At 33.0% G+C, this 22,004-nt stretch overlaps 2 protein-coding genes across 2 annotated transcripts; both read left to right on the forward strand.

Moving 5' to 3' along the window:
- Window positions 1-7,727: 7,727 nt before the first annotated feature.
- On the forward strand, window positions 7,728-8,776 carry LOC144572817 (transcription factor bHLH92-like). The gene is made up of 2 exons (XM_078322490.1): window positions 7,728-8,212; window positions 8,309-8,776. Exons 1-2 carry the CDS (start codon window positions 7,808-7,810, stop codon window positions 8,774-8,776), a joined length of 873 nt encoding a protein of 290 aa, XP_078178616.1. The 5' UTR covers window positions 7,728-7,807.
- Window positions 8,777-17,347: 8,571 nt separating this feature from the next.
- On the forward strand, window positions 17,348-18,588 carry LOC144572488 (transcription factor BHLH148-like). The gene is made up of 3 exons (XM_078322080.1): window positions 17,348-17,837; window positions 17,934-18,221; window positions 18,529-18,588. Exons 1-3 carry the CDS (start codon window positions 17,433-17,435, stop codon window positions 18,571-18,573), a joined length of 738 nt encoding a protein of 245 aa, XP_078178206.1. The 5' UTR covers window positions 17,348-17,432; the 3' UTR covers window positions 18,574-18,588.
- Window positions 18,589-22,004: the final 3,416 nt, after the last annotated feature.

Here is a 22,004-nt window from a genome sequence, read left to right on the forward strand (position 1 = left end):
TATTGATGTTGTCAATGGTTACATATCAAAGCATGGAAAAACCATGCGCACGAGGTGCTCGATGAAATACCTCTGAGACCAATGGCAATACTTACTCCATGTGCCCGCACGACCTTACGCTGACAGTGATGCGACGGACCAGAGCCGTCTCAGTCTCTGGCACGGCTTCGTTGGCTTGGGCCATGACAAAGAAAATCATATCTAGTTAGATATTTTTTATTTTATTTGTATTATCAAAATATTATTAAGTTGGAAGAATATTTATTTTGATTTTGTTTAGGACTTCTTAAATTAGTGAAAATGAGTTTACTTTATTTCCTTGAGGAAAATTAATTTTCTCTTTTTCAATTCTCTCTATCTATTTTTTCCCACAATCATCCCACCAGATCTAAAGTGCATATCTGTTCTTTTTTGGTCAATACCTCATTTTTATTCTCTTGTTACTAAAAAGGATATAAAAAATAGAGTGAGTCTATGTCACTATGCATATCATGGGCTGGTTCGTAATACGGATCAATATTTTGAAAATTATGTTGGATGGTTTGGATCGACCAATAAAATTGTGAAAACGAAAATATTAATCCGTATTACAAAACCAAATCATAATACGCATAGTACCATAGACTTCACTCTAAAAAAATATATGTCACCACATTTCCATCCTTTATTATTTGCTGAGACAAATACCTCGTTGACAATTCATATCGTCTATTTTTTTTAATTGCCATGTATCATGGGAAGCGTATCCTCTGTGGAGTTTTTCCGTACAGAGCTTTTAATGTGGTCTGTTCGTTTCGAATCGGACGGACCAGATCAGATATTGTCTGAATTGAAAAAAAAATCAAAATTTGCGGAACTTTTAATCGGGTCCGTCCGATCCGAAACGAACGGACCAGATTAAAAGCTCCGCACGAAAAAAACTCCGCAGAGGATACGCTTCCATGTATCATGATGGTGAGAATACTATTGAGATGTCTCAATAGTCAATACTATGTGCAATATATATCAATTTTCACAAACCACTTGAATTGCAGTCTCATATTAAGTTTTAATAACATTGAATTTTGGATGGATGTATTGGGAATTTTTTGCATGCAGCCTGTAATACAGATCATATATACCAGACCAGATCAGATCGGGGGGAGCAGTACCGGTGGTCCGGTACAAAGGAGCCCAGAGACAGCTACTGAGACCATTGTTTGATAATGATGTAGATGTCATTGATGACTTGTTACCGAGGCTGGAGACAATTTCCTTTTATCTTTATCTCTAATTATCTTAGAAGTTAGAACCGACGAAAATACTTTCAACAAAATCGGCTAAAACCAAGTAATCTCACACGTTTGATAGGATGCATCTTTGGATTGTTCTTTTTTTTTATTATTTATTTATTATTATTATTATTATTATCAGCATCATTGTTTAATTTACCAATAAGTTTTAGTGCCGAAACTTTTATTCATAACATCTCCATTCCATTATTAAGCACGTTGGGTGTCCAATCCGCCGACGGCTACGATTGAAAGATGAAATTTCGGATTTAATCTCAACCCTCCAATTATTTTATCTGTCTTATTTTGATTAAATGCATTTGAATAATATGTAGAAATCTAAATTTAGTTAAAAGCATACTCGCCACATGTAATGACATACGATACGTTACAATTGAAATTGAGTATATTCCGAAAATTTAGCAATATATTTCTTATTTCCTTATTTCTTACTTTCCTTACTTCTTCTTTTCTATACAGATCACTTAACAACATAATGAATTCCATTCGATTTTTTATTTGTTTCCTTTTTCTCCTTCTTTGTTTGATTGCCATGGAAAATCTAGAATATACTAGTATAGTGTCCGTGCGTTGCAACGGGATATTATAAGAGAAAAAATATTTATTCTCATATAAAATAATATATTTTAATAATAAAATAGACAACAAAAATAATAACTGAACAATATCTATAAATAAAATTAAAATAGATTCATTTTAATCCAAATTATAGATAAAGACAAAAAATGAAAACAATTTTTCTTTGCTTTGGCCCAAAGTCAAAAGGACAACAAAAAAAAACAAAAAAAATAAAAATAAATCAATATTAGAACAATAATCACTCCGATCAAACCAATATTGCATATTGTTAGTATTCAGAAACCCTCTATATTATGAAGTATTTAACATTGGCTGGACAAAATATAGATTGTCTCCATATTGAATAAAAATCTTTTAATTTCAAGAGATCAAGGACAATAGCCTCGGCAAAGAATCAAAGAACAACTTGCAATAGAGTTGAAGTACCCTGAGCAACCTTTGCAATGCTAACTCCAATATCACAACTGTCTTGTTCATGCCAGCACAAAACTCAGGCTCTATGTTGTGTCCGGCTTAAACACCCTCTCTACATCCTACTCTATCACCTATGTCAACCTCATACACAACAGCGCACTGACAAACCAGCCATGAACCATCATTTTTTGGGCTCCTCAAAATGGGGAAGGAACCATACCGAAACCGGGTCGGCCTCACCCAACGCAATGCCATGACAAGGGAACCAAATCCAAAATCCAATTCCACTTGAAATGGCAAGAATGAATTAATCACAACAGTCAAGGTTCCTAATCCGACCTCTAATGTTTCGATCTATTTACCAGCAGGCGCAGTAGCTATATGTTCTTCCATCCAATCCACCAGCTGCTATCAAGAAAGAATAACATGTGAAGAACAGTTCGAGCGTTTTTTGACATTTTTCTTGCTAATAATTTGTGACTCGTATTTTATTTGCGTTTTTTTCGCGAATAAAACATATTATACGTTTTTTTACATTTTATTTAGAGTTCGGTTCGAAAACATTAAAAAAATAAACGTGAATTATTCACAAATTATTTGCGTATAATGTTAATATGCTCCTATATGATCAGGATCCACATCAAGATTCTGAGAGACACTTGATCCCATCGTGAATTTTTATGTTGATCGAAAGGCACAAACCGAACATTGAACCGCCTCCCATTCGAGAGGCTCTGCTCTGGATTAATCTAGGCATGCTCCGCCCTTTGTAATTCACATCCTTTCCGTTGGGCCTAAAAAAGGCTTGATTGTTTACTGAACTCCGACCAAGGCTTTCTATTTACTATACTAATGGAATTGAAATTTTATCCAGAGATTTTCCCGTGATAGAACTTGTTTCGTTATATACTTATATATAAAGGGCATCAACATTTGACCTGAAGGAGGCTCTTTGGGCTGAATAGACCGCAGTGAAGTAATTCGCTTGGAAAGAAATTCCAAGTTGCCTGAATTAATCATAATAAACAAGATATCATACTTAAATTAAGTTGATTTGGTGGCCCAGTACTAATTTTCAGTACCCGGATAGAAATAAAAGCCTAGGACGAACATACAATTGAAAGCATGACATACAAAATCTTCAATAACTTATCTGTATTTTAACATATTTTTATTTTGAGAACTGAAGAGAGTTCAAATAATTCATGTTTTTCTGTACAAAATAACAATTTTGTATTCATTTGAAAAAATAATAAAAACGTTTAAAAAAATATATAATATTTGGTTCCCAAATACATTTCAATATGGAGATCATGTTAGTCAGTTTAGATTGACTATTTGAATTTTAAAAATAAAAATAAAACACATGAGGGACAATGACTCAATGATGAATGGAAGTCATCCGATTCATATTTGTATTAATTAAATATCCAATATATATATCATTATCTTTTTAATATTTGATCCTTGTTCATATTAGAATAATTAAAGCGAATACATATAATAATTTTATCACTATACGGTCTGTATTTGATCCCTTTGCATCCCTGGCTACTATGCATGCTCTGATGGAGATGACTTGTTAAGGGAACATGCATATACTATTTTTTTTTTAATATTTCTAATGAAGAAAAAAAATGGTAGCGTTAGATTTAAGCTCATCCGACGGTCAACCCTTAGTCTTCTTCAACTACCCAAATTATATATACTTCCATATGTTTAGAGGTTACTTGTGCGTTGAGCCTAAGCTACGCGGCTTATCCTTAATCACACTCTATATAAACACTGCCCTATCTTTGCCTAAACCATCGCTTTTCTGGAAAAAGAAAAAGGAATATTCTTCATTTCAGAGCAGGAGAATATCTGGATCAAAAATATGTATACTGGTAATTTCTCTCTCTTTTGTCAATCTTAAATGTTTTTCTTCCGAGCCGTTCAATGAATTAAACGATTAAGTTGGATTCAAATAAAATTGAAGAGTTAAGTTATATAATTTAAGTGGTATTTATTATAGACACCACTTTGGATGGAAAAGGAAGTTATTATACAATCACATAATAGGAGGAACTACATTGTTTAATACAATTTGTTTTACTTACTGTGGTGAAATACCATCAAGAATACTTTGTTTCTCTTCCTTTTCAGTTTTTTTAGTTTGTAGTAGATGAAACTTACTTTATGTTTGCATTGTTTTTTTGATGGTTAGCGGGCATGCCCGCTAAGAAATATATTTCATTATAAAAGAAGTATTACATTACCGCTACTGTTGTTAAGTGACAAAGATAGCAGTTCCTAGTTCAAAGAAATAGTTACAAATATTTACATAATTACAATCCACCACCGTTACTCGTTGAAATAAACTCTATAAATGCCTCCCCCCGCCCCCCTCCTCTAACTATTTGGTTATAGGAACAGGGTCCAATTATGTACATTTGTAGCTGCTACATTTATAAGGATGTACTCCACCATCCTTTTTTGCGCAAAAATTATCCTTTTTCTCTCCTTTCAGATTGCCCATGAGCCAGTAGCCCACGCGATATCCCAGAGCCTTTTTCCTTGATCCAATAGTCTCCTTCTTTCCTCCCACCATCCTTCAATTGGATCATTATTCGTCATTGCCGGAAGGTTTAGTTACGCCCCTAAACTTGTCCAGAATCTTGTAGAATATGCACATGTTGCCATATGGTGATCCCTGGTTTCTAATACACCGTTGTTGCAAGGCGCACATCCTGTTGTTACTGCACATCCCCTGTTTGTTAATGGTTCTTGAGTGAGGATACTATCCGATATCATTAGCCATAGGAAAATTCTCACCTTTATCGGTACTTTCAGTTTCTACAACACCTTGTGATATCTTAATTTAATACTGGTTTCGTGTAAGATATGATATGCCGATGCTACTGTGAATAATCCCGTGTTGGTCCATTTCTATCGAATTTCCTGAGTTATCGGTGTTGCTTCCATGGAGCAAGCAAACAATGGCACCAGTTGCGATAATTCTTTTAGGAAGAAAGACGGTTGTTGTGTGTTTTGCAGTTGTGTCGCCTCCGTGTATCCATGCAGTTGTCGTATCGTATTTGCCCATAGACCCCTGTCATCATGTTGTAACTGCCACATAGCGGTGTCAATGATATCCTTTTAGTCGTTTACCCGACCCGTACCGTATTCGATAAGGCGGGTATGGATAAGATATTTTTTTCGTTAGCTTATTGGGTATGGATAAGGATTTTTTTTCGTTAGCTAAACGGGTAAGGGTACGGGTAAAGGCTATTTAGTACCCGTTACCCTATACGGTGATTATATAAAATATAATAATATGATAATTTTTTAGCAATAATTAGTGAGTACTATTGTTATTTAGTGTATTGTTTTTGTTGTAAGAAAAATATTAAACATATTGTTTTTATTTATATGTCTGGTTGTTTAATTAAATAATTAAATTTGCTGGAAGGTATATTTTTGTTTTTGAATTCTCTTGTTTTATAAAAAATACAATATAGTTGAAATTGATTGTACATTTATTTTTATTTTTTATTAGTAATATTATTGCATATGTGAGAAATAAATGAGTTTTGATGTTCTATTTGTAAAATATAATAAAACTAATTATTATAGTAGTATTATTCGTTATTCACCCGCTACCGTTTCGTTACCCGATAATTTTAACGGGTAAGGGTAGGGTAGGGTAAGATCAAATATTAATGGGCAAGGGTAGAGTATGGATAAAGTCGTTCTTAATGGGTATGGGTATAAAAATGCTTCTACCCTACCTAGGGGTGATTAATGAGCGAGCATGAGCGAGTTAGGGTATGCTCATGCTCGCTCATTAAGTAAATGAGCGAGTTGTTAATGAGCGAGTTTAAATGAGCGGATAAATGAGCAAGTTATGACTTATGACTCATAACAAAATTATATAGTGTGTCCACGCATAACGAAATTTGTTAAAAGTTATCATAATAAAATCCAACAAATTGTTATAATTCATTTAAATGAGCGAGTTGTTATGACTATTACTTGTTTTGGACTTTTGGCGGAGGTTTTGGTTCTACCGATTTACAAAAAAAATGAATATGAAACTATGAATATTAGTATATTACACAGAATTAAATGTTACATTGTACTCATTATATTACACATAATTAAATATGAAACTATGCTCACTATCTATCAATGTTAATGAGGCAAGGTTGATGTTATATAGAATTACATAGGATTAAATGTGGCAGGGATTAGGTGTGGAAAATTCTTAATGAGCGAGTTATGAGCGAGTTGGGTCATGCTCATGCTCGCTCATTAAGTAAATGAGCGAGTTTAAATGAGCGGATAAATGAGCGAATTTAGATGAGCTTTTAATGAGCGAGTTATGAGCGATTTACTCACCCCTATCGCCACAACCATTTTGCTAGGAGAGCTTGGTTTTGGCTCTCCATTGAAATTACTCCCATAGCCCCCATTTTCCTTTAGGTTGCATATTGTTTCCCAATTTACTAGACAGTTGATTCCCTTGCACGGTCCATTGAAATCTTTGCTATTTCCGACACAATTTGTCGGTGCACTAGTCGACTTTGTCAGTTTTGCTACTCAGCAAATTGTTATTGTACTCATTAAAAACATCTAAATATCTAACTTTTTAGTCAAAATTTGAAAAATTCTTATTTCTCCACTGAAAATAAATATCATTTATAATTTTTCCTTTCTTTAATCCAATTTTATACTATTATTTTGATTGAATAATCAGTTTTCAAACTTTTAAACTGCTTACCCATTTTTTTCATTATTATAAGTCCAGTAGTTAAATTTGCACATTAGCATTTAATATTTAATTGATTATAATGCAAAAGAATATTGATCGTGGTTGGATAATAATAATGTTTTCGTCTGAAGAGAAGGGTAAGTTAGTCCTTTTATTTTAAAATAAAAGATTAATAATAAGCACAAATAGTGTGGGCAAGCAATTTTTATGTTTTGATGGAGATTCGATATTTAGAAGGTTTTTATCGGTGTGACAACATTTATTCTATAATTTAAAATGCGAAAATGAGAATTTTAAGTATTTTGATGGAATAATAGACAATTTAGAATATTTCACTGAATATACCAACAATTCTTTCTAAAAATTATACAGTACTATAAAAGCCTAATTGATGCGGACCGTTTGATCAATATTAGGAGATCCATATTGTATCTCGATTGTAATAGGGTAGTTTTATTTTGAATCTCTCGATTTTGATCGTACAATTAAAGTGCAATTTTGGTATGTTGATACTATTAGGTCTGTTCGGCCAGATCACTATTCACGTGGGAAAAAAAAAATTCAGTTCAACTGATTTTTTTTTTTGTGTTTTTTAATTCAAATCCCGTGCCCGCGCCCATTCCCATTTGTCGGCCGAACAGGCCCTTAAGTTTATTCTTGCGTCACCAAAACAAAGTATAAATTGGATGCGATCATTTATACATACAGCTATTCTTTCATAGAGAGAAACGAAAAGGGATTGAGACTGAGGCAATTAAGAGATACAAAAATGTTAATGGACCTCTCCAGTTCTTTCTCCTTCCAAGACAATATATTCGCCGGAGAAATGACGCCGATGCCTATGTGGTCACTTTCTCCGGAGGTGAATTTCGATCTAACCGGGTTTGAATTCTTACCCAACCCGGTTGAGCCGCCTAGTGTGGTTTGTCGTAGTGCATTTGAGAACTATATCAGACCGAGCGGAGGCGTCCAATCGGTTTTTGGCAGTAAATGTGGAAATAATATACATATGCGTGTTATTGTAATGTTGAGAAACATGAAGAAAGATACGAAGGAGAATCAAGCAGTTGAGTCGAGCCGCGGGTATAGACATATGATTAGAGAGAGACAGAGGAGAGAGAAACTAAGTCAGAGCTATGGTAATTTGTATGATGTTCTCTCATCCAGATCAAAAGTGAGTTCTTGCTTAATTCCAGATTATACCAAAAAAAAAAAAGCTTGATCGATGAATTACATTCAATTAATTGTTGGATTTTTTTTATTTTGATAGGGAGATAAGAACTCGATTGTGCAATCCGCCGCAATATACATTCGCGAACTGAAAGGAGTAAAGGATGAACTGCAACGAAAAAACGAAGAGATAAAGGCGAAGATACTCGGCATTGATGGTTGCACCGACGGGATCAAGGTGAAATTCGAGGTAGCGAATCCCGACTCAGGTCTGGATTCCATGATTGCTGCCCTTAGGCGCTTGAAAAACATGGATGTGAAGGCGAAAGCAATCAGATCCAATCTTTCGCACAGCGGTTTGTCGATCACCATGACCATTCAAACGAAGGTATATATATATATATATAATCAACCAACATATTTATCCTCTTCTTGCAACTTTTTAGCAGCTGATTTGAAATATTTTCTCATAAATATGAATATGCATTTAATTTTTGCTGCGGTACTGGGCCCATGCCAACTGGTTTTTTTGAATCCGTATCAACCCAGGTTGAGGTGCAAGTGTTAAATTTGGATCGTTCTTTTTACCTGACACGAATCTCAAAGCAGACCCGTATAGCTTCAATAGACACCGGATCTAATTTGAATCAGCTGAGATTAATTTGGATCGTCTGTTTTTTTGGATTGTACCTCAGGTGCTTGAAGGGAAGCGGACTCGGTTTTTTTTAAAAAAAATTTAAACAGTCATAACTTTGGCTAGGAAAGTCGGATTTGCGCGTATAACTCCAATTTGGAAAGGAGGGATGAGACGGTCGGGACCTTGCCTGGCGAATCATTCTTGAGCACCTGACGGAATCATAATTGCAAAAAAAACTTCGTTTAGTGTCTCAAAAATTAAGTTTTAAGTTGTTTATCAACGATAGACATACAACGACCGATATTAGTTTTTTTAAAGAGGAGGGTTAAAATGCACCCTCCTCTTTTTGTGCTCCTAACGTGCACCCTCCTCTCATATCTTTATTTTCAAAGTTTTAATAGTCGATTCGAACCTTCCAATGTGTTCTTCATATTAAAATGTGCTTGGAGACCAAATTTTATAATTTTTTTACTATTTTTTCAGAATTTTTGATTAAACTAAACAATAATAAAAAATTCAGCAAAGTGATGATTTTCAAAAATTCTGAAAAAATAGTAAATAATTTCCAAAAAATGTAAAATTTGGTTTCCAAGCACATTTTAATATGAAGAACACGTTGGAAGGTTCGAATCGACTATTTGAACTTTAGAAATGAAGATATGACGGAAGGGTGCACGCTAGGTGCACAAAAGGGAGGATGCATTTTAACCCTCTTTTTTTTTTTTTCAAAAGCCTAAGAAATTATTCAAGAATTACCCACATAATTATTTTAAAATGCGTTTACTATTTATTATGTGTGTATGCTTATTTTTTTAATGAATTATAATTACATTTATTATTCAAAGATCATTGAAATTATCTATTATTGTTCAATATATGTCCTTTAAATATAATATATATATTTTTTTTCAAAATTCAAAGATATATATCAAGAATTACGTATTGAAGTTTTGGATCTTGCAGCGTGGTATGTATTTTTTGACAAAAAAATGATTATTTTTTGTCATCTAGTTAATAAATGTTTCTTTTAAAAAAAAAGTGGGGCCACAGAGCAATCTGGGGCCTGAGTAAAGATGTAATTCTGATCAAACGGGGTGTTTTCTTTTTATCATGGTATATAAAAAAATCTCGGTTATAATTCATTGCAAAAAAAGAAAAAAAAACTTCATCAGACACATAATGACATTTTCTGTAATTTCACGATCAACCAAGGCTAATTGTACATAAATCAATCAAAGGCTAATTGGATTAAATTATATGGGTCACTGCTGGAGATTAAAAAAAGGTCCCATTTTATTGGAATTAGGTCATACTATTCAACGGGGCATGCATTCTGCTAGATAATTCAGCTGAAATAATATATTTTGAAATTGTTTGAATGTGATGTTATGTTTTTTAATTTGCACTATTTTAATGTTCTGAAGTGTATTTAGGTCGTGTAAGTTACATCGAAAACCGGTGGATTTTTTATGCAACTATAATTTCAAAACAAAATTGAAAAATATTTGAGAGTAATAATTGCTGTAATTAGTATGAAAAACATTATGAGGCCAATAGTTACCTTTTACAAGACCATACTTGTACTCGTTGCAAAATTAATATTTTAATATAAAAGAAAATACACATCTTTGAGAATTTGAGTGGAGACTATTCGATGGGCATATCCGATCAAAACCGTTCAATTGACATCAAAATTAATGTACATTTGATCGCGCAAATCTTAACATAGATCGAACGACTTTGATTGAACATCAGACCAAATTCAATCCAATGTTTATCAGACTGTGCCCTCGATTTTCTTGAAAATAGTTGAAGCGTGAGTTGAAAGAAGAGTTATTTGCTCAAAAGCTTTGAGGCAGAACTTTTACATTTACATGCTCTTTTCCCAATTTCAAAATCTGATGATTACTTGTGCAAAAAAGAATGTTTAAAATATATTTATTCCAAAATAAAAAAATTGTCTTTGAAACATATTATCGGTTGGCTTACACTTTACACAATACCTTTTTTTTTTCAATTTCTCTTTTGTGTAAGGTGTGATAATATTGGATGCTGTCAATATTGGCCCAACATCATATTGATAATTTAGATATTGTAGTTAATTATAAGAGATTTCCAATTATTTTCTTGGATGCTTCTATCATGGCTAAATTTTGAAGGCATGATTTCATGATCATATAGCAAAGGAAGTTGATAAGGTAGAAAAATAAATCATATATAATTTAATTTAATTTATTCGTATCTTATTAGATTACCAAAATTTACTATTAAGTTTTCAAAATAGATTTTTTTGTTAGATTTAATTTAGTAGGAATCAATCATGATATTGTTTAAGTGTATGGATAATACTGTAGCATGGTTTATTACTTTGTTTTAATGAAAAAAAATCATGTGTTCCAATTTATAATAAATATGTTTTCTTTCTCTCTTTCTGTATATATATCTTTTTGGAAGTCTCTCTCTTTCTTGATATTATTTTCCAATATTTCTTTTCTACATCTCATAAATATATTTTTTTAGCCGAAATTTTGCTTGCATCATTTATATTAAAAAAGAAAATAAATAAAATTAACCAAAACAAAAAGTTGGATATGCATTGACAACTAATTAATTTATTCGACAATCTTGATATCCATAAAAAAAAAAATCCTAATTTGAAATTTTCACTGCTACAATGTAATCTATTTATCACGTACATCATGGCCGTAAACAACGATGAAGTTTCATGCAAGTTTTATCGTAAATCAAATGGTCCATTACACAAGCAACTATTCGATGAAATATCATATGACAGAATGGCACTTATATTTAATTAGACAAAAATCATGCCTACAAATATTTTTACCTGATTTGGGAAAAAAGTATTGTTAAATTATGTAAATTAAGCCGTAAATTAATTAATTTACATCCCAAAAGAAGTTAACTTATATCATGACAATACTTGTTACATCATCCCTGCTCTCCTATGGATCCGTATCTTCCTAGGTATCTGACTGAATTTAACCGAAACGGACGGCTCATATTTAGTCTCAGACGGTGATTAATAGGAATGGCGTAGGGGCAGTATTATTTATGCTTTGAGATTCGTGTCAGGTACATTGGACGATACGGATTCCTCTCCCATCTAGTCAGGATCCACATCAAGATTCTGAGAGACACTTGATCCCTTAAATTATTTGGTTCATCCTCGTGATTTTTATGTTGATCGAACGGTTCCAATCGGACATTGAACCGCCTCCCATTCGACAGGCTCTCCTCTGATTTAATCCAGGCATGCTCCACCCCTCCTGTAATTCACATCTTTTCCGTTGGGCCGAAAAAAGGCTTGTACTCAACTCCGACCGAGGCTTTCTATTTACTATACTAATGGAATTGAAATTTTATCCAGAGATTTTTCCCGTGATAGAACTTGTTTCGTTATATATGAAGGGCTTCAACATGTGACCTGATGGAGGCTCTTTGGGCTGAATAGACCATAGTGAAGTAATTCACTTGGAAAGAAATTCCAAGTTGCCTGAATTAATCATAATAAACAAGATATCATACTTAAATTAAGTTGATTTGGTGGCCCAGTACTAATTTTCAGTACCCGGATAGAAATAAAAGCCTAGGACGAACATACAATTGAAAGCATGACATGCAAAATCTTCAATAACTTATCTGTATTTTAACATATTTTTATTTTGAGAACTGAAGAGAGTTCAAATAATTCATGTTTTTCTGTACAAAATAACAATTTTGTATTCATTTGAAAAAATAATAAAAACGTTTAAAAAAATATATAATATTTGGTTCCCAAATACATTTCAATATGGAGATCATGTTAGTCAGTTTAGATTGACTATTTGAACTTTAAAAATAAAAATAAAACACATGAGGGACAATGACTCAATGATGAATGGAAGTCATCCGATTCATATTTGTATTAATTAAATATCCAATATATATATCATTATCTTTTTAATATTTGATCCTTGTTCATATTAGAATAATTAAAGCGAATACATATAATAATTTTATCACTATACGGTCTGTATTTGATCCCTTTGCATCCCTGGCTACTATGCATGCTCTGATGGAGATGACTTGTTTAAGGGAACATGCATATACTATTTTTTTTTTAATATTTCTAATGAAGAAAAAAATGGTAGCGTTAGATTTAAGCTCATCCGACGGTCAACCCTTAGTCTTCTTCAACTACACAAATTATATATACTTCCATATGTTTAGAGGTTACTTGTGCGTTGAGCCTAAGCTACGCGGCTTATCCTTAATCACACTCTATATAAACACTGCCCTATCTTTGCCAAAACCATCGCTTTTCTGGAAAAAGAAAAAGCAATATTCTTCATTTCAGAGCAGGAGAATATCTGGATCAAAAATATGTATACTGGTAATTTCTCTCTCTTTTGTCAATCTTAAATGTTTTTCTTCCGAGCCGTTCAATGAATTAAACGATTAAGTTGGATTCAAATAAAATTGAAGAGTTAAGTTATATAATTTAAGTGGTATTTATTATAGACACCACTTTGGATGGAAAAGGAAGTTATTATACAATCACATAACAGGAGGAACTACATTGTTTAATACAATTTGTTTTACTTACTGTGGTGAAATGCCATCAAGAATACTTTGTTTCTCTTCCTTTTCAGTTTTTTTAGTTTGTAGTAGATGAAACTTACTTTATGTTTGCATTTTTTTTTTGATGGTTAGCGGGCATGCCCGCTAAGAAATATATTTCATTATAAAAGAAGTATTACATTACCGCTACTGTTGTTAAGTGACAAAGATAGCAGTTCCTAGATCAAAGAAATAGTTACAAATATTTACATAATTACAATCCACCACCGTTACTCGTTGAAATAAACTCTATAAATGCCTCCCCCCCCCCCTCCTCTAACTATTTGGTTATAGGAACAGGGTCCAATTATGTACATCTGTGGCTGCTACATTTATAAGGATGTACTCCACCATCCTTTTTTGCGCAAAAATTCTCCTTTTTCTCTCCTTCCAGATTGCCCATGAGCCAGTCGCCCACGCGATATCCCAGCGCCTTTTTCCTTGATCCAATAGTCTCCTTCTTTCCTCCCACCATCCTTCAATTGGATCATTATTCGTCATTGCCGGAAGGTTTAGTTACGCCCCTAAACTTGTCCAGAATCTTGTAGAATATGCACATGTTGCCATATGGTGATCCCTGGTTTCTAATACACCGTTGTTGCAAGGCGCACATCCTGTTGTTACTGCACATCCCCTGTTTGTTAATGGTTCTTGAGTGAGGATACTATCCGATATCATTAGCCATAGGAAAATTCTCACCTTTATCGGCACTTTCAGTTTCTACAACACCTTGTGATATCTTAATTTAATACTGGTTTCGTGTAAGATATGATATGCCGATGCTACTGTGAATAATCCCGTGTTGGTCCATTTCTATCGAATTTCCTGAGTTATCGGTGTTGCTTCCATGGAGCAAGCAAACAATGGCACCAGTTGCGATAATTCTTTTAGGAAGAAAGACGGTTGTTGTGTGTTTTGCAGTTGTGTCGCCTCCGTGTATCCATACAGTTGTCGTATCGTATTTGCCCATAGACCCCTGTCATCATGTTGTAACTGCCACATAGCGGTGTCAATGATATCCTTTTAGTCGTTTACCCGACCCGTACCGTATTCGATAAGGCGGGTATGGATAAGATATTTTTTTCGTTAGCTTATTGGGTATGGATAAGGATTTTTTTTCGTTAGCTAAACGGGTAAGGGTACGGGTAAAGGCTATTTAGTACCCGTTACCCTATACGGTGATTATATAAAATATAATAATATGATAATTTTTTAGCAATAATTAGTGAGTACTATTGTTATTTAGTGTATTGTTTTTGTTGTAAGAAAAATATTAAACATATTGTTTTTATTTATATGTCTGGTTGTTTAATTAAATAATTAAATTTGTTGGAAGGTATATTTTTGTTTTTGAATTCTCTTGTTTTATAAAAAATACAATATAGTTGAAATTGATTGTACATTTATTTTTATTTTTTATTAGTAATATTATTGCATATGTGAGAAATAAATGAGTTTTGATGTTCTATTTGTAAAATATAATAAAACTAATTATTATAGTAGTATTATTCGTTATTCACCCGCTACCGTTTCGTTATCCGATAATTTTAACGGGTAAGGGTAGGGTAGGGTAAGATCAAATATTAATGGGCAAGGGTAGAGTATGGATAAAGTCGTTCTTAATGGGTATGGGTATAAAAATGCTTCTACCCTACCTAGGGGTGATTAATGAGCGAGCATGAGCGAGTTAGGGTATGCTCATGCTCGCTCATTAAGTAAATGAGCGAGTTGTTAATGAGCGAGTTTAAATGAGCGAGTTATGACTTATGACTCATAACAAAATTATATAGTGTGTCCACGCATAACGAAATTTGTTAAAAGTCATCATAATAAAATCCAACAAATTGTTATAATTCATTTAAATGAGCGAGTTGTTATGACTATTACTTGTTTTGGACTTTTGGCAGAGGTTTTGGTTCTACCGATTTACAAAAAAAATGAATATGAAACTATGAATATTAGTATATTACACAGGATTAAATGTTACATTGTACTCATTATATTACACATAATTAAATATGAAACTATGCTCACTATCTATCAATCTTAATGAGGCAAGGTTGATGTTATACAGAATTACATAGGATTAAATGTGGCAGGGATTAGGTGTGGAAAATTCTTAATGAGCGAGTTATGAGCGAGTTGGGTCATGCTCATGCTCGCTCATTAAGTAAATGAGCGAGTTTAAATGAGCGGATAAATGAGCGAATTTAGATGAGCTTTTAATGAGCGAGTTATGAGCGATTTACTCACCCCTATCGCCACAACCATTTTGCTAGGAGAGCTTGGTTTTGGCTCTCCATTGAAATTACTCCCATAGCCCCCATTTTCCTTTAGGTTGCATATTGTTTCCCAATTTACTAGACAGTTGATTCCCTTGCACGGTCCATTCCCTCGTCATAGGAAGTTTCTGCGCAACCTGTCAATCTGCCGTATCACTCCCTTCGGTAGGATCGTTGCCTGCATGAAGTGTAGGGGAATTGCTGAGAGAACCGCCTTTACCAGAATGACTCGACCTCCATAAGACATTCTTTTTTTTTTAAAGTAGATATATGTTATGTTATCATAAGTACAGATCTAAATATGTGTGACGTGTATTAAAGTTAGATTTATATGTGACGTGTTGTGATTAAATTTAAAATGATGATCATAATCATAACTGATTATATTGATCACAATTAATTAATTTTTTTAATAATTTAAATTAGTTTATTCAAGATTAACTATTCGATCAAGACATAATTGTTCTAATTATACGTGACTCGCGTGAACACATATCATACCATGCCGTGACTAGATCTTTCGCGTGACAACGTGCCGTACAATGCCAAATTTTCAAAAAGTTCTTACATACGTCACATAAATGATCAAAACACAAAACATGTGAGTCACAACACGTAACCGACATACGTGACGTACCCACTTTTTTCGATCCCTAAATTTATACCCTATAATCTTTGCTATTTCCGAAACAATTTGTCGGTGCACTAGTCGACTTTGTCAGTTTTGCTACTCAGCAAATTGTTATTGTACTCATTAAAAACATCTAAATATCTAACTTTTTAATCAAAATTTGAAAAATTCTTATTTCGCCACTGAAAATAAATATCATTTATAATTTTTCCTTTCTTTAATCCAATTTTATACTATTATTTTGATTGAATAATCAGTTTTCAAACTTTTAAACTGCTTACCCAATTTTTTTCATTATTATAAGTCCAGTAGTTAAATTTGCACATTAGCATTTAATATTTAATTGATTATAATGCAAAAGAATATTGATCGTGGTTGGATAATAATAATGTTTTCGTCTGAAGAGAAGGGTAAGTTAGTCCTTTTATTTTAAAATAAAAGATTAATAATAAGCACAAATAGTGTGGGCAAGCAATTTTTATGTTTTGATGGAGATTCGATATTTAGAAGGTTTTTATCGGTGTGACAACATTTATTCTATAATTTAAAATGCGAAAATGAGAATTTTAAGTATTTTGATGGAATAATAGACAATTTAGAATATTTCACTGAATATACCAACAATTCTTTCTAAAAATTATACAGTACTATAAAAGCCTAATTGATGCGGACCGTTTGATCAATATTAGGAGATCCATATTGTATCTCGATTGTAATAGGATAGTTTTATTTTGAATCTCTCGATTTTGATCGTACAATTAAAGTGCAATTTTGGTATGTTAATACTATTAGGCCTGTTCGGCCAGATCACTATTCACGTGGGAAAAAAAAAATTCAGTTCAACTGAATTTTTTTTTTCCCACAGGAACAGTGTTTTTTAATTCAAATCCCGTGCCTGCGCCCATTCCCATTTGTCGGCCGAACAGGCCCTTAAGTTTATTCTTGCGTCACCAAAACAAAGTATAAATTGGATGCGATCATTTATACATACAGCTATTCTTTCATAGAGAGAAACGAAAAGGGATTGAGACTGAGGCAATTAAGAGATACAAACATGTTAATGGACCTCTCCAGTTCTTTCTCCTTCCAAGACAATATATTCGCCGGAGAAATGACGCCGATGCCTATGTGGTCACTTTCTCCGGAGGTGAATTTCGATCTAACCGGGTTTGAATTCTTACCCAACCCGGTTGAGCCGCCTAGTGTGGTTTGTCGTAGTGCATTTGAGAACTATATCAGACCGAGCGGAGGCGTCCAATCGGTTTTTGGCAGTAAATGTGGAAATAATATACATATGCGTGTTATTGTAATGTTGAGAAACATGAAGAAAGATACGAAGGAGAATCAAGCAGTTGAGTCGAGCCGCGGGTATAGACATATGATTAGAGAGAGACAGAGGAGAGAGAAACTAAGTCAGAGCTATGGTAATTTGTATGATGTTCTCTCATCCAGATCAAAAGTGAGTTCTTGCTTAATTCCAGATTATACCAAAAAAAAAAAAGCTTGATCGATGAATTACATTCAATTAATTGTTGGATTTTTTTTATTTTGATAGGGAGATAAGAACTCGATTGTGCAATCCGCCGCAATATACATTCGCGAACTGAAAGGAGTAAAGGATGAACTGCAACGAAAAAACGAAGAGATAAAGGCGAAGATACTCGGCATTGATGGTTGCACCGACGGGATCAAGGTGAAATTCGAGGTAGCGAATCCCGACTCAGGTCTGGATTCCATGATTGCTGCCCTTAGGCGCTTGAAAAACATGGATGTGAAGGCGAAAGCAATCAGATCCAATCTTTCGCACAGCGGTTTGTCGATCACCATGACCATTCAAACGAAGGTATATATATATATATATAATCAACCAACATATTTATCCTCTTCTTGCAACTTTTTAGCAGCTGATTTGAAATATTTTCTCATAAATATGAATATGCATTTAATTTTTGCTGCGGTACTGGGCCCATGCCAACTGGTTTTTTTGAATCCGTATCAACCCAGGTTGAGGTGCAAGTGTTAAATTTGGATCGTTCTTTTTACCTGACACGAATCTCAAAGCAGACCCGTATAGCTTCAATAGACACCGGATCTAATTTGAATCAGCTGAGATTAATTTGGATCGTCTGTTTTTTTGGATTGTACCTCAGGTGCTTGAAGGGAAGCGGACTCGGTTGTTTTTTTTAAAACTTTAAACAGTCATAATTTTGACTTGGAAAGTCGGATTTGGAAAGGGGGGACGAGACGGTCGGGACCTTGCCTGGCGAATCATTCTCGAGCACCTAACGGAATCATAATTGCAAAAAAAACTTTGTTTAGTGTCTCAAAAATTAAGTTTTAAGTTTTTTTATCAACGATAGACATACAACGACTGATATTAGTTTTTTTAAAGAGGAGGGTTAAAATGCACCCTCCTCTTTTTGTGCTCCTAACGTGCATCCTCCCCTCATATCTTCATTTTCAAAGTTTTGATAGTCGATTCGAATCTTCCAACGTGTTCTTCATATTAAAATGTGCTTGGAGACCAAATTTTATATTTTTTTACTATTTTTTCAGAATTTTTTATTAAACTAAACAATAATAAAAAATTCAGCCAAGTGATGATTTTCAAAAATTCTGAAAAAATAGTAAATAATTTCCAAAAAATGTAAAATTTGGTTTCCAAGCACATTTTAATATGAAGAACACGTTGGAAGGTTCGAATCGACTATTTGAACTTTAGAAATGAAGATATGAGGGAATGGTGCACGCTAGGTGCACAAAAGGGACGGTGCATTTTAACCCTCTTTTTTTTCAAAAGCCTAAGAAATTATTCAAGAATTACCCACATAATTATTTTGAAATGCATTTACTATTTATTGTGTGTGTATGCTTATTTTTTTAATGAATTACAATTACATTTATTATTCAAAGATCATTGAAATTATCTAGTATTGTTCAATATATGTCCTTTAAATATAATATATATATTTTTTTTCAAAATTCAAAACCGTTCAATTGACATCAAAATTAATGTACATTTGATCGCGCAAATCTTAACACAGATCGAACGACTTTGATTGAACATCAGACCAAATTCAATCCAATGTTTATCAGACTGTGCCCTCGATTTTCTTGAAAATAGTTGAAGCGTGCGTTGAAAGAAGAGTTATTTGCTCAAAGCTTTGAGGCAGAACTTTTACATTTACATGCTCTTTTCCCAATTTCAAAATCTGATGATTACTTGTGCAAAAAAGAATGTTTAAAATATATTTATTCCAAAATAAAAAAATTGTCTTTGAAACATATTATCGGTTGGCTTACACTTTACACAGTACCTTTTTTTTCAATTTCTCTTTTGTGTAAGGTGTGATAATATTGGATGCTGTCAATATTGGCCCAACATCATATTGATAATTTAGATATTGTAGTTAATTATAAGAGATTTCCAATTATTTTCTTGGATGCTTCTATCATGGCTAAATTTTGAAGGCATGATTTCATGATCATATAGCAAAGGAAGTTGATAAGGTAGAAAAATAAATCATATATAATTTAATTTAATTTATTCGTATCTTATTAGATTACCAAAATTTACTATTAAGTTTTCAAAATATATTTTTTTGTTAGATTTAATTTAGTAGGAATCAATCATGATATTGTTTAAGTGTATGGATAATACTGTAGCATGGTTTATTACTTTGTTTTAATGAAAAAAAATCATGTGTTCCAATTTATAATAAATATGTTTTCTTTCTCTCTTTCTGTATATATATCTTTTTGGAAGTCTCTCTCTTTCTTGATATTATTTTCCAATATTTCTTTTCTACATCTCATAAATATATATTTTTTAGCCGAAATTTTGCTTGCATCATTTATATTAAAAAAGAAAATAAATAAAATTAACCAAAACAAAAAGTTGGATATGCATTGACAACTAATTAATTTATTCGACAATCTTGATATCCATAAAAAAAAAATCCTAATTTGAAATTTTCACTGCTATAATGTAATCTATTTATCACGTACATCATGGCCGTAAACAACGATGAAGTTTCATGCAAGTTTTATCGTAAATCAAATGGTCCATTACACAAGCAACTATTCGATGAAATATCATATGACAGAATGGCACTTATATTTAATTAGACAAAAATCATGCCTACAAATATTTTTACCTGATTTGGGAAAAAAGTATTGTTAAATTATGTAAATTAAGCCGTAAATTAATTAATTTACATCCCAAAAGAAGTTAACTTATATCATGACAATACTTGTTACATCATCCCTGCTCTCCTATGGATCCATATCTTCCCAGGTATCTGACTGAATTTAACCGAAACGGACGGCTCATATTTAGTCTCAGACGGTGATTAATAGGAATGGCGTAGGGGCAGTATTATTTATGCTTTGAGATTCGTGTCAGGTACATTGGACGATACGGATTCCTCTCCCATCTAGTCAGGATCCACATCAAGATTCTGAGAGACACTTGATCCCTTAAATTATTTGGTTCATCCTCGTGATTTTTATGTTGATCGAACGGTTCCAATCGGACATTGAACCGCCTCCCATTCGACAGGCTCTCCTCTGATTTAATCTAGGCATGCTCCCCCCCCTCCTGTAATTCACATCTTTTCCGTTGGGCCGAAAAAAGGCTTGATTGTCTACTCAACTCCGACCGAGGCTTTCTATTTACTATACTAATGGAATTGAAATTTTATCCAGAGATTTTTCCCGTGATAGAACTTGTTTCGTTATATATGAAGGGCTTCAACATGTGACCTGATGGAGGCTCTTTGGGCTGAATAGACCATAGTGAAGTAATTCACTTGGAAAGAAATTCCAAGTTGCCTGAATTAATCATAATAAACAAGATATCATACTTAAATTAAGTTGATTTGGTGGCCCAGTACTAATTTTCAGTACCCGGATAGAAATAAAAGCCTAGGACGAACATACAATTGAAAGCATGACATGCAAAATCTTCAATAACTTATCTGTATTTTAACATATTTTTATTTTGAGAACTGAAGAGAGTTCAAATAATTCATGTTTTTCTGTACAAAATAACAATTTTGTATTCATTTGAAAAAATAATAAAAACGTTTAAAAAAATATATAATATTTGGTTCCCAAATACATTTCAATATGGAGATCATGTTAGTCAGTTTAGATTGACTATTTGAACTTTAAAAATAAAAATAAAACACATGAGGGACAATGACTCAATGATGAATGGAAGTCATCCGATTCATATTTGTATTAATTAAATATCCAATATATATATCATTATCTTTTTAATATTTGATCCTTGTTCATATTAGAATAATTAAAGCGAATACATATAATAATTTTATCACTATACGGTCTGTATTTGATCCCTTTGCATCCCTGGCTACTATGCATGCTCTGATGGAGATGACTTGTTAAGGGAACATGCATAGGGGTGTCAATGGCACCCTTTTACCCGTTTACCCGACCCGTATCGTATCCGAAAACACGGGTAAGGGTAAGATTTTTATTCCGTTAGCTAATCGGGTACGGGTAAGGGTAATGATTTTTTTTCGTTATCTTACCCGTTTTAGTATAAAATAATTTTAAAAAAATAAAATTACATATATAAATATATATTTGTATGAAAATG

Source organism: Carex rostrata, chromosome 20 (assembly GCF_964058835.1).
Source record: "Carex rostrata chromosome 20, lpCarRost1.2, whole genome shotgun sequence".
Lineage (NCBI taxonomy): Eukaryota > Viridiplantae > Streptophyta > Magnoliopsida > Poales > Cyperaceae > Carex > Carex rostrata.

Bases quoted from the DNA above. Each gene is read 5' to 3' on its own strand.
- LOC144572817 (XM_078322490.1), top strand. From the start codon at position 7,808: ATGTTAATGGACCTCTCCAGTTCTTTCTCCTTCCAAGACAATATATTC. The intron at 8,213-8,308 runs GTGAGTTCTTGC...TTATTTTGATAG, and splicing joins TTCTCTCATCCAGATCAAAA to GGAGATAAGAACTCGATTGT.
- LOC144572488 (XM_078322080.1), top strand. From the start codon at position 17,433: ATGTTAATGGACCTCTCCAGTTCTTTCTCCTTCCAAGACAATATATTC. The intron at 17,838-17,933 runs GTGAGTTCTTGC...TTATTTTGATAG, and splicing joins TTCTCTCATCCAGATCAAAA to GGAGATAAGAACTCGATTGT. The intron at 18,222-18,528 runs GTATATATATAT...ATTGTACCTCAG, and splicing joins CCATGACCATTCAAACGAAG to GTGCTTGAAGGGAAGCGGAC.